Source organism: Sinohyriopsis cumingii, chromosome 10, assembly GCF_028554795.1.
Source record: "Sinohyriopsis cumingii isolate HCF-2022 chromosome 10, ASM2855479v2, whole genome shotgun sequence".
In the NCBI taxonomy this organism is placed as follows: Eukaryota; Metazoa; Mollusca; class Bivalvia; order Unionida; family Unionidae; genus Sinohyriopsis; species Sinohyriopsis cumingii.
Window position 1 is genome coordinate 30,519,666 of NC_142970.1, and position 17,830 is coordinate 30,537,495.

General features: G+C 34.0%; 1 protein-coding gene across 7 annotated transcripts in view; it reads right to left on the reverse strand.

Annotated features, from left to right (window-relative positions):
- Positions 1-17,830, reverse strand: part of LOC149789830 (anoctamin-4-like) — a 190,558-nt gene that overhangs the window by 132,660 nt on the left and 40,068 nt on the right. For 3 of the 7 annotated variants that reach the window (XM_089971825.1, XM_089971819.1, XM_089971826.1), the window contains 4 exons: positions 13,723-13,830; positions 10,831-10,887; positions 4,574-4,623; positions 3,482-3,526 (listed from right to left, as the gene is read on the reverse strand). In XM_089971825.1, coding sequence (XP_089827951.1) covers positions 3,482-3,526; positions 4,574-4,623; positions 10,831-10,887; positions 13,723-13,830 — 260 coding nt within the window. The remainder of the gene's footprint in view (positions 1-3,481; positions 3,527-4,573; positions 4,624-10,830; positions 10,888-13,722; positions 13,831-17,830) is intronic. The other 4 variants (XM_089971827.1, XM_089971821.1, XM_089971820.1 and 1 more) reach the window with 3 other exon arrangements.

Sequence of the window (17,830 nt, forward strand, 5' to 3'; positions counted from 1 at the left end):
AGAAAATGTAACGAACCATAAGGCATGATAATAGGTGCACAAACTACATGACTGATAACTGGCATTGCTGAAGTTATCTATATGCAAGTATTTAGGAGGAAAAGATCAATGTTAACTATCATATATACTCACATATAGGTCAAGTCCAACTGCAAACAACACAGACCCTGATCTGTCATTGCTTAATGCACTAGCAGATCAGGGTCTTTGTTGTTTGTTCCACTGAACTCTCCAAACTAACGGAATAGACCCAGATCTTGTGGTGCATTATGTGATGGCAGATCTGGATCAATGCAGTTTTCAATTGGCTCTAATTCAAAATTTACATGATTTTGTGAACACTAATTTTTATCCACTTCATTATTTGCCAAACAGCAAATATATATACATGTATGTATATATATATATATATATATATATATATATATATATATATATATATATATATATATATATATATATATATATATATATATTAGTTTCCTATATTTATAATGTAAATAATGACAAACACCACTTGTAGGTGGTTGATGTTTTGGTACATGAATCGTTTTTTTCTGACCATAGTATATTTTTATTTCCAAACACATAAGTAGGGGCCCCGAGTGGCCGAGTGGTCTAAAGCGCTCTCCGTTACGGATCACTGCCATCTCACCTCTGTCTGTATGGGTTCGAGTCTAGGATTCAGCCAATGTGGGTATGTGAGAAAGCTTGCCAGTAGCTTCTCATGGGTCGGTGGTTCTTTCTGGGGTTTTCCTGGGTTCTTCCTCCACTATTAATACTTGCTGCCATGTATAGTCTATTGTGTGCTGAAAAATGGCGTTAAACCCAACAACAACAACAACAACCAAACACATAAGTAACATAAAATATCAAGAGTTATTTCATGAAAAAAATCATCTCATCATTCTGAACCAGGTGACATGCATTAAAACAATCTCTGACATGCTGACTTTTGAGAGTTGGCAAACTGGTACCATTTTATTGTAACAGAAAGTCAGCTCACAGTTTCCTTGTCAAGCATAACGATTAAACAGAACCCTAACCACCCACTGCTTGTGCCTAGTTTGCAACTTGAAAGCTAGTAAATCGAAACACACCTTGCATGATAACTTGCACACAACAGGCAAAGAACACTGACCACAGTTTAAATAGGGGCATGAGTTACTGAGGGACCTCTAAAGATTTAAGGGGATGCTGTAACAGCTGGACATCAACAACGAGAAGATGGGGGAGGGGCTAATAATGGGTGACTTTCGATGATGTCACTAAATTTAAATATTTCTACCCAATTTTATTAGTTGTACATTAATACTTCACAAAAATTACAAAAACAGACATTCCTTAACAATTTCTAAGAAAGTTTAAAAAAAAAATCAATTAACTCATTATGTGACATGACATTTATGTGTCATCATGCAATATCCTACTGACCACTCCAGTGGCCTAGTGGTTATAGCATCCGCCTTGGATGCGGTAGGTCATGGGTTTGATCCCCAGCTGAGTCATACCAAAGACTTATAAAAATGGTACTAACAGCTGCCTCGCTTGGTGCTCAGCATTAAGAGGTTAGTATTAGGACTGGTTGGCCTGGTGTCAGGATAATGTGACTGGGTGGGACATCATGCTACATGTCTAGACCTTATTTACTTGGATCTAAATCAGACTGGTCTGAAATAACGCAAATGGATAAACAGTGGGTCCAATACATTAAAAAAAAGGAAAAAAGAAAGCCACTTTGTACCCTTCAGCACATGCGAGGCCAAAATAGCCAATCAAAAAGTCTATTATACACATAGGCATCCAGTTACATGAAATATCCCAGAAACAGATGTGCTTGAATCCATCCATTCAGAAGTAGCCGGTAAAATGTTTTTGCTACCCCAATTTCAGGCAAAAATAAAAATAATTTCCAGGGGACAATGATTTAAAGGTATGATACTCATTTCATACTGGAAATAAGTGTCAACAAAATGCTTTTCTGCTTTTCTATATAAATTGACTTTTTTAACGAAGATAAGCAACCTTTCAAAGATCATTAAAAACATTACATACGTGTATTGCATCACTGCTTTTGCATGGGAATGTGGATATATTCAAGTGTTATTGTTGATTCACAGCATAACAAGATTTCATTTTTCTTTTAAACAACATCCATCAATGTCGGAACTTAATTTTTTTTAAAAATATATTGTCCTATTTGTAAAATATTGATGTTGAGATTTCTTTGCAAGTAATAGTGAAATTTCTGCTTGTCTTTGAGCAAACCTTTGAGTGTCTATCCAGAAATCTTAAGTGCACTGCACACTTTGGAACTTGCTTCTCAATAATGAACTGAATCTGTGAAACAAAACTGTTTGTGCACCATTTACTCTTTTCGCTTTGATTCACTTGCAATCGCTAATTACAATTACAAATTAGTAGGATAAACCACTGATTAATGTTACATATTTTAATTAGGTTACCTACATGATACTATTTATAACAGTGTTCAAATAGAGAAATGAAATGAGTTGACTGATTCACTATATGGTGACTGCTAGCTTCAATGCAGGTAGAATTTGCATGCCTTCTAACTTTCCTTTTATTATTCCACTCCCTTTATTTGAAATAATGCAAAAGACATGATAATGCAAAGCAGGTATACTTTTAACTGATTGTAACAATACAACAAACGCACTCAGGTATACTTTTAACTGATTGTAACAATACAACAAACGCACTCAGGTATACTTTTAACTGATTGTAACAAAACAACAAACGCACTCAGCACTTAACTAGGTTCTCAGAAACACTCAGAGACATAGCTGTGATGGTACATTGATACTTTTCACATTTGAATACAAGACGGTATATAGCATTTATAATGATTACAGTGGAACCAGATTAAAAGATCAGACTAAAACACAAATCTCTCTTCCCAATAAGTTTTTATTTGGCATTTATTTCTTAAAGTGCTGCCACCAGCTGGGATTACTGATATTGTCATGAATCAAAATAGTAAACATAGTTATTTACAGTGTCCTGAAGTTTTTATTTTGGTTGCAGAAACTTAACAAAACATGACTTCTTATTGAAAGCTGAGAATTTCATGATGCTGAAATAGATTTCTGGGCCTCACCAGTTTCCGATGTTAAAATGAGCAATGTATTAAAGTTTAATTAACTAGTTTGATCGCAATTTCCTGCATATTCAACAAAACGGGGCTAATTCTTTGGGTATTTCTGGGGAAACAAATGGGAACCATACCAGATGCTTATGCTATAAGCGGGTTCACAGGCTATGCTCGTGCAAGTTATCAAATGAGATGTGTACTTACAAATATTACAATTAAAATGTGAAGGCAGATCAGGGTCTGTGCTGTTTGCAGTTGGACCTAACTTATAAGCAAGCATATGTGGTACTAAGGCAGGATATAAATACTGTTCTTACATCAATGGCAACCTAATTATGTATGTAAACTTGTATAGACTGAAATCACCTCAATGCCATCATCCGCTTTTAAATCCTGATTTTTCATATTATCCTGAAAATAGTCAATAGTCCCTGTATCTATATGATACTTTTCTAAGAAATATGGATCAGATAGTCATTCAAATGAGGTCAAAGGTCGACCAACTTATTCATTAAAATGTCCCAAACCTTACTGTATCAGTCATTCAAATGTGACCAAAGGTTCATTTAATGTATCAATCATTAAAATGTGGCCAAAGGTCTGCTACTTGTATCAGTCATTAAAACAAGGTCAAAGGTCTACTAAATGTATGAATTGTCAAAATGAGACCAAAGATCTGTTAAATGTATCAATATTCAAAATAAGGCCAAAGGTCTGTTAAATGTATCAATATTCAAAATGAGGCCAAAGGTCTGTTAAATGTATCAATATTCAAAATGAGACCAAAGATCTGTTAAATGTATCAATATTCAAAATGAAGCCAAAGGTCTGCAAATTGTATATACCAGATGACTTGTCTTACCTTTGACTAAGTTATATATGGTTTATTTACATTCTAAGATAAACCATGTATGTAGGATTCATGGGAATAAATACAAAAACCATATTTTTGGCTACAGGTATATTTTAAACTTCTTCATGCTGTTGAAACATTTTATTTTACATTTTATTTTTTACTTCTGTAACTGATTAAAAGTAAATTTATTCAGTTATATGAAACACACACTAAGATATTAAGTAAAGACTAGAGAGACACACAAATATGAATTTCACATATCTGATAACTTATGTAAATAGGTTATAATTTACATTGTAGTTACAAATGCCATCTTGAATAAAGTGATCTACAGGAAGGTTTACATTTCATACAAAACACAATAATAAGCAGTCAATGAAAAAACAGGAGTCTTTACAAATCATCCTATCATACATGCCACTACATCTGGTGGAGCATTAATCCCCCAATGTCATTTATAAAAAATTTATAAAAACAATATGTTTGAAATGCACATAACTAATGGTTTACAATAAAACAACAAGTTCCTATCTACTAATGAGACCATGCTATCCTAAACAAGTTCCAATCTTGAATCGGAGATTGTGTTGTCATGAACTTACCCCTTTAGGCCCCAAGGACACCTTGGTCTCTGTGGCATTGTTGTCCTGACCTGGTCAAACAAAACAAGAGAAACTTTAATCCACTGACCACACAATTTTTTTTAAACACAACTTGGCAGAAGCTTGCCAATGTGATCCCTTTGGCATTTATATGTCTGTCTGTCTGTGCATCTGTCCATCCCATTCCACACAGAAGATTAACTTTAATATTAAATTTTCCTTTACTTAGATAAATAAAAAAGACAGGTTTAGCAAAAGCGATTTCTCTTGTTATGCTTAATGAATCAAATGTGTTCAACCTTCTGGGTCATAACAAACTGGGTCAGATTTATTTTAAGGTGTCACTTCAAGAAGTTGGTTCAAGATCATGATTATACACATGAAATGTTGACTTCAATAAAAACTGTAAAAAATTTACTTTGGCATGTATTAAAGCTAGTATTTACACATACAATGGTCTTCTCTGCTGAATTAATAAAGCTAAATTTGTGTTTGTAAGACACGTATGCCTCCATTGCAACCATGCAAACCAAAATGTGAAAAAAAAATTAAAAAAGAGAAATATGAAATATTGCCACAAGTGCATGAAAATTTAAATCACCTATACATGAACGTAAATATGCATGTTAAATTTAATGTCCTACTCAAATGATTTTAATTTAATTGTGCCAAGAAGGTTAAAAAGTGCAAAACATTTAAACGTAATTGATAACAGCCTGTAATTTTAATAAAGTCATCAACATAAAAATATGTCCCCAACAAATTTATTTAAACTATCTCCAGTGGTTTTTGAGTAAAAATGCAAACTATGTTTTGTGTAAAAAAAAATTGTCGAAGGCCACAAGTTCAAAAATGTGTATTAAAAAAATATTAAAAACTTTCTGTGATATCTTGAAAATTCAATTAGGGCATCTATATATGAAGGTATATCAAATTAAATTTGTTGAAGTAATTTTTGTACAAGCTTGCTAACAAGCTTCTCTGAATGAACAGACACAAGGATAAAGTTACAGATATGACCATAATTACAAATCTAACAGACAGACACAAGGATAAAGTTACAGATATGACCATAATTACAAATCTAACAGACAGACACAAGGATAAAGTTACAGATATGACCATAATTACAAATCTAACAGACAGACACAAGGATAAAGTTAAAGATATAACCATAATTACAAATCTAACAGACAGACACAAGGATAAAGTTACAGAGATGACCATAATTACAAATCTAACAGACAGACACAAGGATAAAGTTACAGATATGACCATAATTACAAATCTAACAGACAGACACAAGGATAAAGTTACAGATATAACCATAATTACAAATCTAACAGACAGACACAAGGATAAAGTTACAGATATGACCATAATTACAAATCTAACAGACAGACACAAGGATAAAGTTACAGATATGACCATAATTACAAATCTAACAGACAGACACAAGGATAAAGTTACAGATATGACCATAATTACATCTAACAGACAGACACAAGGATAAAGTTAAAGATATAACCATAATTACAAATCTAACAGACAGACACAAGGATAAAGTTACAGATATGACCATAATTACATCTAACAGACAGACACAAGGATAAAGTTAAAGATATAACCATAATTACAAATCTAACAGACAGACACAAGGATAAAGTTACAGATATGACCATAATTACATCTAACAGACAGACACAAGGATAAAGTTAAAGATATAACCATAATTACAAATCTAACAGACAGACACAAGGATAAAGTTACAGATATGACCATAATTACAAATCTAACAGACAGACACAAGGATAAAGTTACAGATATGACCATAATTACAAATCTAACAGACAGACACAAGGATAAAGTTAAAGATATAACCATAATTACAAATCTAACAGACAGACACAAGGATAAAGTTACAGATATGACCATAATTACAAATCTAACAGACAGACACAAGGATAAAGTTACAGATATGACCATAATTACAAATCTAACAGACAGACACAAGGATAAAGTTACAGATATGACCATAATTACAAATCTAACAGACAGACACAAGGATAAAGTTACAGATATGACCATAATTACAAATCTAACAGACAGACACAAGGATAAAGTTACAGATATGACCATAATTACAAATCTAACAGACAGACACAAGGATAAAGTTACAGATATGACCATAATTACAAATCTAACAGACAGACACAAGGATAAAGTTACAGATATAACCATAATTACAAATCTAACAGACAGACACAAGGATAGAGTTTGACAGACATATAACCATGATTACAAAATCTGACAGACACAAGGATAGAGTCTGACAGACAGATATGACCGTGATTACAAATTCTAATGAACAGATGCAAGGATGGAGTCTGACAGATGAATAGATTTGACCATAATTACAAATCTAATACTGTAATAATAATAATAATAATAGTAATAGTAATAATAATGGCCTTAATTAAAGATGTAACACAATTAGCTAAGAACTAATCTACCTTGAGGCTCTCATACAAAGGAATTTATTTATTTTTAGCTGCATCTCTGAAGCCACCGGATATATTGAATTTGGAAGAAGGAAACAGAGTGGGCATTTCTAATCTCAACTGGAATACTATTCCAGAGCAAAGTTCCAAAGTATTGGAAACTTTTAAAAATAAATCTTTATTTCGTTTGGGAATTTCATACTGCTTGGTAGACATGGATTGCTGGTGGGGAGTATTACCAGGTAGCTTATACTGGAATAGTGATTGTAAATATTCAAGAGCACTATTATTGGATATCCTGTACATCAATTTGGCTTTTCTCAAACAGATTCGGTCTTTAACAGGTAATATTTTTAACTTACCAGCTAAATTTTCCATGCTTTCTTTCTGGATTGATATTTACCCAAATGCTCTGTTTTGAAGCTGTGCCAGCTTTGCTATGTTTTTATCATTTGAACTACCTCATACTGTATTACAGTAGTCTAATTAGGGTTGTATGTAACTGTTATAAAACAGTTTTTCTGTGCCTTTCAGGGAGAAAATGTCTTATCCTACTGAGAAGCCATAAACTTGAATTGACTTTTTTACATATATGTTCAGTCCATGATAGATTATTATCTACCAGAACACCAAGTAGTCTAACATGACAGACCATTTGCAAATTTGTATCCTTCCATGTCAGACAAAGTTCATCACTATCAAGATTGGTCCTTTTCTGTTGTGTTGAGATAAGTAATATTTTAGTCTTACCAGTATTTACCACCATAGCATTGCATGTGCACCAGTTTTCCAGTTTGTTTAGGGCATTCTGCAAAGAAATTTCAAGTTCATGCTTGTGTTTTGGATGTCTGACAATGTTGTGTCATCTGCACAGAGATCTGAAGATGATATGTTCCAGAACTCTGTATCCCACCTGTGTTCATATCTTGATTTATCCCTCAAATCAATATAATGTATTTGATTTGCAAAAGTATTTAAAACTAAACTTTAACACAAGAATTTAACATTGCTGGTGATGAAAAATTCACCATCATTGTCAGTGCCACTACGTTAATGCATATAACAAGATTATGACCATGAGCTCACAAACCGACTCCAGTACACACTCTAAACATTGTTACTGGGCACATACAAATAAAAGGTCAAGAACAAAAACAAAAGCTGCTGTTCATAAAGTGAAAAGCAGAAAAGCGCTGCGGAAATAAACACATTACATGGAACCCTATGTTTCACTTGTGTTCAAGCGCTGATTTATCTCACCCCAACTCATCCCTGCTGAGCCCCCCACACCCAATTTGATTAGTAAAATGTTGTTTCTTTTTAATTAGTTTTAACACCCCTATAGGAAATTAGAACAAAATGCTTTTCCCAAATACAGATCAAGGAAGGCGACCCATGCTGGCCTTGGTGGGTACTGATTATTATACGTCTGCTATAGTTTTTACAAACATGAACTGAAAACATTCAGGTTTTTTTAATCTGTACCCATAATTTTTAACATTTTCAATTAGTTTTATCCTTAACAAAATAATGATCAATATAAATGGACTTCATATCATCACAATACTGTAATAAGGATTATTAAGTCTTAAAATATTTAAAATCAATCAGTGAATACCCTGGGTTGATTTTAAGTCACCATAATACTGGTATAGTCCTGACATAAACAAATGTCACTTTGCAAAAGAAAATATTACAGATACATTTAAGCTTAATTCAATTTACTAACTGCCACATGGCAAATTCAAAAATGTTTTATTGTACTAAGGTCAACGTGAAGAAGTGCTTAGCTTGTCAGACTATATGATATTACTGATTGCCTGCGACATTTTTAAATTACATCATTTTCCTAAATACTGATTTTGCCTCATATAAGCAAATGTTGTTTTTCTTGTTTTTCTTGTGTGTGTGTCCAATAGGGTAAAAGGTAAAATAACTTTTAACACATTACTGGTTTTATCATAATGTGCAAATGGGAGCTAAGTGCCTTTTCCCTGGATACACCAAGGCAGTCAACCCCGGCTGTCCCGGAAAGGTATTAAACAAATAACCAGTGGAATATCAATCAGGTGCTCTGCCAACTGAGCTACTGTGACACCAATAAGCAAACAGACTAGTTACAAATCTAATATTTACAAACAGACAATACTGTGAAAAGCCAAAAGTGTGAAAAAGTTCTGAGAAATGCTGATTTATTATTTTTTAATAGAGTACACCAAACAGAAAAAAGTCTTTATATTTTAGTCAGAATATAATTTTACATTCTTGACACTGATATTAATTTGCATTTTCCCAACAACTGTGTGACGTGTGATAATGTTAAACATTAGTCTTTTATATAGTCAGTGTTAGTGTGTGTGACGTGTGATAATGTTAAACAATAGTCTTTTATATAGTCAGTGTTAGTGTGTGTGATGTGTGATAATGTTAAACATTAGTCTTTTATATAGTCAGTGTTAGTGTGTGTGACGTGTGATAATGTTAAACATTAGTCTTTTATATAGTCAGTGTTAGTGTGTGTGATGTGTGATAATGTTAAACATTAGTCTTTTATATAGTCAATGTTAGTGAATTGTTACACAAGCATCTAAATTATTCCATATTATCAGATTATGATTAAAAAAACAATACAGTGACTACAACAGTATCAGTTTCGTCAGAATTATTATTTGTGTTATAATCTCTCCATTCAGAACTGTGCAAAGCTGCAATTGTACTGTATTCTAATGTATATACAGTGTTAAGTACGGGCCATGTTGCCACATACAGCATTATTTGTGGTGCATGTTTAAATTCTGTTATACCTTTGTAACATGTATAGTTAACTCACTTAGTCAACTGACTTACTGTGGCACATACCGTGACAGAAGGAACTTAATATGGCACATACCATAGCAGAAGGAACTCACAGTGGCACATATACTGGCAGCAAGACCTCACTTTGATCATTTTTTCCCCTTATCTCACCTAAATGCGAGCATGCTGTCATAATGTCATCCAATTCAAAAAGCAAGTACTTGCCAATAATTCTATGATAAGCAGTCCTTTACAACAATGATGCAGTGTACCAAAAACATAGAAATATAAACTTTTCATCGTGGCTAAGTTTCTTGTTCAAGCTGCAGTATCCTTCAAACACTCCGAAAAATTGTTGCACTGACTGACACAAAACACTACAAAAAGAATTGTCTATGATATAGGGATGATGAGACTGTGTTCAAGACTTTGAAAGTCACAAACAGACATTTTAACAGGTGAAATAAGGTGTTGTCTTGTGACTTCCAGTGCCATTATTAATCATGTCCAACACAAGTTAATTTTTAAAATATTTTGACTTTTTGGCACTTTACCTCATCTGAATTTTCTACAAATGTGGAAGAAATGAAATGGTTGTATAAATTGTATAATGTTGCAATCTAAATTGGTTTTAATTCCTTAAAAAAGGATTTATGCCTAACTGTGGAGGATTATATCAAATAAATTTTAAAAGTGCAAAATGTGCACAACACATGTATTAGGTTGTATATAGAAGGTAACATTTTCAATACAGTAGTCACACAGGAAGGTACACAGGTTAGTAAACATAATATTTTAATACATTAATACAAGAAAAAGCACAAAAAAGCACACACAAAAAATAAATATAAATTTTGACATTTAGGATATTTAGCAATGACAGATTCATGTGTGATATAAATATATGTTAGAAGTGATTAGTATGCCACTACAAAATGAAAAACAGTAACACTCTGTAACCTTCTATGCTCTCAAATCCCAACAAAGTTACGCCATCTGAATTCACTGGAGCATTTCCTGTAGAGATATAATTTATTAACCATAATAATTATCTTATTGAGAATGTACATGAAGTGCACAGTTCCTATCTACTTGGTTATTTTCACTGAAATCATGTCAAAAACAGCTAATTGATAAATGTACTACAAATAAATTTACATTATAAATGACCATACACATGAATTGTCACCATGACATATTCAAGCAAAAAGTGGAAACTGTTTATAATTTTACCACAATGTAATATCAAAAATTTTATACTGATGTGTGCTTTATTAAAACTCATAAGAGTACATACATTTCTTTAATTTCCAGTTGAAGTTTATCACAAACAAGTCCTGATTCATATGACAAATTAATTACAAAGTCTACGGTACCTAAAGCAATATAAGGTTGTTTAATAAAAACATTTTTAAATGAATTTTTTTGTCATAGCTGTTGATAAGTTGCCTTCAAAACCTGGAATTTCACCCCAAAAAATCATTATTGTAAATTTTACAAACTACAATACTGATATGTAATGAAAATACTGATATGTAAAGATTACAGTACAGATATGTATCGAAAACAATACCAATATGTAATGAAAATACTGATATGTAATGAAAATAATACTGATATGTAATGAAAATAATACTGATATGTGATGAAAATAATACCAATATGTAATAAAAACAAAATTGTCAATAAATAGATTATACTGATGCTTTCTCTTATCCTTAACACAAAGATATCTAGTAAGAAAGTTAAACTGTCCACATTTGTTCATTAACTGAATATTTATCCTATAATTACCGTACTTACTTGCATACAAATCCGGTCAATGGCAAACAACACAGACTCAGATCTGGCATATTACACTGGTACAGCAAATATATCTTGTTTCTTCTAATGATTAATCATAAACCGCATAGACCTAGATTTGGACTACACAAAACCTTGCATTTTATTGCAAAGCAGCATTTAAAAAGTTCAGAATCTTAAGTGTGCTGTACAACAAAGTTCTTTGGTAGTGAACAGCATATCAACGTCCCTCCTCAAAAGTCTAGCCATTAGTTAGACTAAACCATGTTTTGTGTTATTAAACAAAAAATGTTTTGCTAAATAACACAAAACATGGTTTGATCTAGCTACTTTAATGGCTAGAATACTACTGATTCAAAACAGAGAAAACACACGCACACTAGTTTTTCACCCTAATGTTATCATAAGGCATATAGGGTAACAACTGAGTGAGAGCCTGGAGCTGACCTTAGGTGACCTGTAACTCTCAGACCATCTACAAAATGTTAATACCATATATTACCACAGTTACCATGAAGTCATTTTCAGATACCAAACATCACTGAACTATCAGAAAGATATGATGATGTTCTAATTAAAGTTTAGAAGGTCTCTTTTCACATCACAATGATCAAGTTTTACTTTACACACCTGTAACAGATCCATGCTTGGAGTTCTATGTCTCAAAGTCACAATATTTTACTTATCTACTGATGGCTTGGAGTTCTATGTCTCAAAGTTACACTATTTTACTATCTACTGATGGCTTGGAGTTCTATGTCTCAAAGTTACACTATTTTACTATCTACTGATGGCTTGGAGTTCTATGTCTCAAAGTCACAATATTTTACTTATCTACTGATGGCTTGGAGTTCTATGTCTCAAAGTCACACTATTTTACTATCTACTGATGGCTTGGAGTTCTATGTCTCAAAGTCACACTATTTTACTTATCTACTGATGGCTTGGAGTTCTATGTCTCAAAGTCACACTATTTTACTATCTACTGATGGCTTGGAGTTCTATGTCTCAAAGTCACACTATTTTACTATCTACTGATGGCTTGGAGTTCTATGTCTCAAAGTCACACTATTTTACTTATCTACTGATGGCTTGGAGTTCTATGTCTCAAAGTCACACTATTTTACTATCTACTGATGGCTTGGAGTTCTATGTCTCAAAGTCACACTATTTTACTTATCTACTGATGGCTTGGAGTTCTATGTCTCAAAGTCACACTATTTTACTATCTACTGATGGCTTGGAGTTCTATGTCTCAAAGTTACACTATTTTACTATCTACTGATGGCTTGGAGTTCTATGTCTCAAAGTTACACTATTTTACTATCTACTGATGGCTTGGAGTTCTATGTCTCAAAGTCACAATATTTTACTTATCTACTGATGGCTTGGAGTTCTATGTCTCAAAGTCACACTATTTTACTATCTACTGATGGCTTGGAGTTCTATGTCTCAAAGTCACACTATTTTACTATCTACTGATGGCTTGGAGTTCTATGTCTCAAAGTCACACTATTTTACTTATCTACTGATGGCTTGGAGTTCTATGTCTCAAAGTCACACTATTTTACTATCTACTGATGGCTTGGAGTTCTATGTCTCAAAGTCACACTATTTTACTATCTACTGATGGCTTGGAGTTCTATGTCTCAAAGTCACACTATTTTACTATCTACTGATGGCTTGGAGTTCTATGTCTCAAAGTCACACTATTTTACTATCTACTGATGGCTTGGAGTTCTATGTCTCAAAGTCACACTATTTTACTTATCTACTGATGGCTTGGAGTTCTATGTCTCAAAGTCACACTATTTTACTATCTACTGATGGCTTGGAGTTCTATGTCTCAAAGTTACACTATTTTACTATCTACTGATGGCTTGGAGTTCTATGTCTCAAAGTCACACTATTTTACTTATCTACTGATGGCTTGGAGTTCTATGTCTCAAAGTCACACTATTTTACTATCTACTGATGGCTTACATCAGTAATTAAAAGCTTGATCTAAGGGTAGATAATGGCTTTATATGGAAAGAATGAGTGACTCACCTTCTGCAGCTTCAAATCCTATGGGATTCATCTTGCTGTGAGCAGCAGAGTTTGGTGCTGATGTCTCTATGGGAAAGTACAGGGAATCACTGGGGGTGGGGGCCACACCTGCAAAGTATATAGATGAGTATTATTACTATTTGCCCTGGTTCAAAAACACTTCAGACTGAGGTTTTCTTTTATTCTGTTATCTACAGTTCTACTGACACACCCGAGTACACTGTGTGTAGGTGGTGAACACAAAACAAGTTTCACAAGCTTTCAGAATGTACATGTATTATGGAACTATGTATACTGCACATGTAGCTTGGAGATGAAGATATTTTGGGAGGGCCTGGTCAAAACGTAGGAATCATTTGCTTCTGTTACAAAATATTTCAAACTACCATATATAATTGCTTCCAAGATGAGTCCATCTGCAAACTGCACAGACCCAGAGCTGCTGGCGCATTATGCACTAGCATATCTGGGTCTGTGCAATTTGTTAAGAGTAATCAGTAGAATAAACAGCATAGACCCTGATCTGCAGGTACATTATGCTATGGCAGATCAGGATCTCTGTTTGCAGTGTGAGTCAAATTATAAGCAAGTATAAACACTGTGTGCTTAAAGCTAACTGACTTTCACTTAAAAGTATACAGTACACATAGTAATTAAAATAAACTGACTATATTTAATACAAATGTAACAGCAGATAATACAGCACAAACACTTATAAAGGTATTGCTCTTAAAATAAATATATTCAGCCCTTAGCAAGAGAGCTTAGATGGAACATCAATTAACTTATCATTCAGGGTGTGTTCCCAAGAGTAGTACTGTATGTTATGCCTGATATGAATGTTGTGTGGTTGCTGTTAAGGCAGGGTATATCTGGCCTTGACCTACTGTATGTAACCCAAAATTATGATATGATATCAACACCAAAGTAATTGATATATATATATATATATATATATATATATATATATATATATATATATATATATATATATATATATATATATATATATATATATGATTACAGTAAATACTAAAGCAGAATATTTTTTAAATTTGTGTTTAAATAAAATGAATGATTTATATTAAAATGAATTAAATTACATTTCAAAAAGGTCTAAAGGTAAATTCTACCAGCTTAAAATGATGAAGTACAAACACTGACAACACAAAATCAAACTTACTGCATGCAGGTAAATGAATGTTAAAATTCAACAAGAGGTTAACTTTATAATAGATGATGGCAGACCCCGAAATTTATGTACAAATCAGAAATGTGTGCAAGTTGTTGTGGATAATGTTTAGTGGGGCATTGTGCATAAGAATGTGGGAGTGTATTGGGACTTATTGTGCAGTACAACAGGTCAAGATGTGGGAGTTTATTGGGACTGATTGTGCAGTACAACAGGTCAAGATGTGGGAGTTTATTGGGACTGTGTGCAGTTGCAACAGGTCAAGATGTGGGAGGAAGAAGTTTCAAGGCCCCACAAAGTAGACTAAATTGTTGTGAATATACAGTAACTGTCAGCTTTGTATCACACCTCTAGTTATGACTGGATTTAGCTCAAATTTCTAAATCTATTCTTTTATCACAAGACAATGAGGGTGGATAGAGCTTTATATAAGCAGAACTCTCAATTACCATATATACTGGCTTATAAGTTGAGTCCAACTGCAAACTGCACAGACCCAGATCTTCCATCGCATAGTGCGCCATTAGATCTGGGTCTTTGCAGTTTGTTAGGAGTAATCAGTAGAACAATCAATATGTATCCTGGTCTGCAGATGCATTATGCTATGGCCGAACAGGACTAATGTTGTTTGCAGTTTGACTCAACTTATAAGCATGTACATACTGTAGGAATTGTGAAGATCTGTTCCTAGCTTATATTATCAGGGTTTGTTCTTAAGAGGACAGGGAACTAATACAAGTGCTGGAATCAAAATAAACAGGTGATAAATTGTTTATCGTTAACAAATGATACCAAATTATCATCAAGTATTAAACTCCATTTTCAACCCACCACCCCAGTGTTGATTTCTCTACAAAATATTTGACACCTCTGCTTTCTGACAGTGATGTAAATGAATATTTTGGAAGAAATTAATCACTTCAGTTCAAAACAGACATAAAATAAATATTTGGAACTATTCATATTAATGGAGATGATTAAAATGAAATTGAACTAGCTACTTTTTGCATGGAGTTGAATACACAATAAAACCTCTAAAACTCAAACATCACTGAAATACTCATTATCACTCAAATGACTCAAATATCAATCACTCAAATACTCATCATCACTTGAATCACTTGCTCATCCCACTGCAACACACTCTCATGCAGGGGTGGATTAAGGCTCACTGGTGCCCTAAGCACTGACAAATCTTGGTACCCCCCTCCTTTCCACGTACACCTGGGAAGATAACCCTAGGGTGCACCATGATCAAGAAACAGAACATTATGATCAATCTGCACTTGTTTTATCAATTTTTTTTACAAATCTTCATTCGTTTTTTTTTTTCTCTCACCCTTTTCTCAACTTTGTGGTGCCTCCTTTGGCCCTGGTGCCCTAAGCACGTGCTTAGTCTGCTTAATGGTTAATACGCCCCTGCTCTCATGTATGCAACCTGGAAAGTCTCAAACCTAATTAAAACTCAAACTGAACATAATGGCAAACATCATTTTGACTCAACATTACCAAAAGCTAAAACTAAACCTTTTGAACCCACAACAGTTAGGCATTTTCAAAGTTTTCAAGAACAATTCACAAACAAGAAAGTCCCTTTATTCAACATGTTTTTTTGAAGAAGGTGTAATGGGGATTCATAATGAGTCTCCTAAAATTTCAGGACTATGTCAGGTAAAGACATCATGCACTTGAGTTCCAATGAGTTGGGCAGTTAACAATTTTAGTGAATTCGAGAGATAAGCTATTGGTCTGTTGGTGCTAATAATTACCAATACCAAAGGTGATCACACTACTAGGCTTACATTACTAGGCATAACAGCTTACTTGACACAGACATGTATCCCCTGGGGAGTAGGCCTAAACAGCTTACTTTATAAGTACATGAATCCCCTGGGGAGATGGCTGAAAAGGGAAACTTTATACATACATGTGTCCTCTGGGGAGTAGCCAAAAACAGCTTACTTGATACATACAAGTATCCCCTGGGGAGTAGGTTGAAGGAGCTATTACAGAAATACATATATCCCTGGGGAGTAGGTTGAAAGGGCTAGTAACTTCAGACATACATATATCCCTGGGGAGTAGGTTGAAGGAGCTAGTAACTACAGACATACATATATTCCTGGGAAGTAGGTAGAAGGGGCTAGTAACTACAGACATACATATATCTCTGGGAAGTAGACAGAAGGAGCTAGTAACTACAGACATGCATATATCCCTGGGAAGTAGGCAGAAGAAGCTAGTAACTACAGACATACATATATTTCTGGGAAGTAGGTTGAATGGGCTAGTAACTACAGACCAACATAAATCCCTGGGAAGTAGGTTGAAGGGGCTAGTAACTACAGACATACATATATCCCTGGGAAATACAGTAGGTTGAAGGAGGTAGTAACTACAGACATACATATATCCCTGGGGAGTAGGTAGAAGGGGCTAGTAACTACAGACATACATATATCTCTGGGAAGTAGACAGAAGGAGCTAGTAACTACAGACATGCATATATCCCTGGGAAGTAGGCAGAAGAAGCTAGTAACTACAGACATACATATATTTCTGGGAAGTAGGTTGAATGGGCTAGTAACTACAGACCAACATAAATCCCTGGGAAGTAGGTTGAAGGGGCTAGTAACTACAGACATACATATATCCTGGGGAGTAGGTTGAAGGGGCTAGTAACTACAGACATACATATATCCCTGGGGAGTAGGTTGAAGGGGCTAGTAACTACAGATATACATATATCCCTGGGAAGTAGGCTGAAGGGACTAGTAACTACAGACCAACATATATCCCTGGGAAATACAGTAGGTTGAAGGAGGTAGTAACTACAGACATACATATATCCCTGGGGAGTAGGTTGAAGGAGCTAGTAACTACAGACATGCATATATCCCTGGGAAGTAGGTAGAA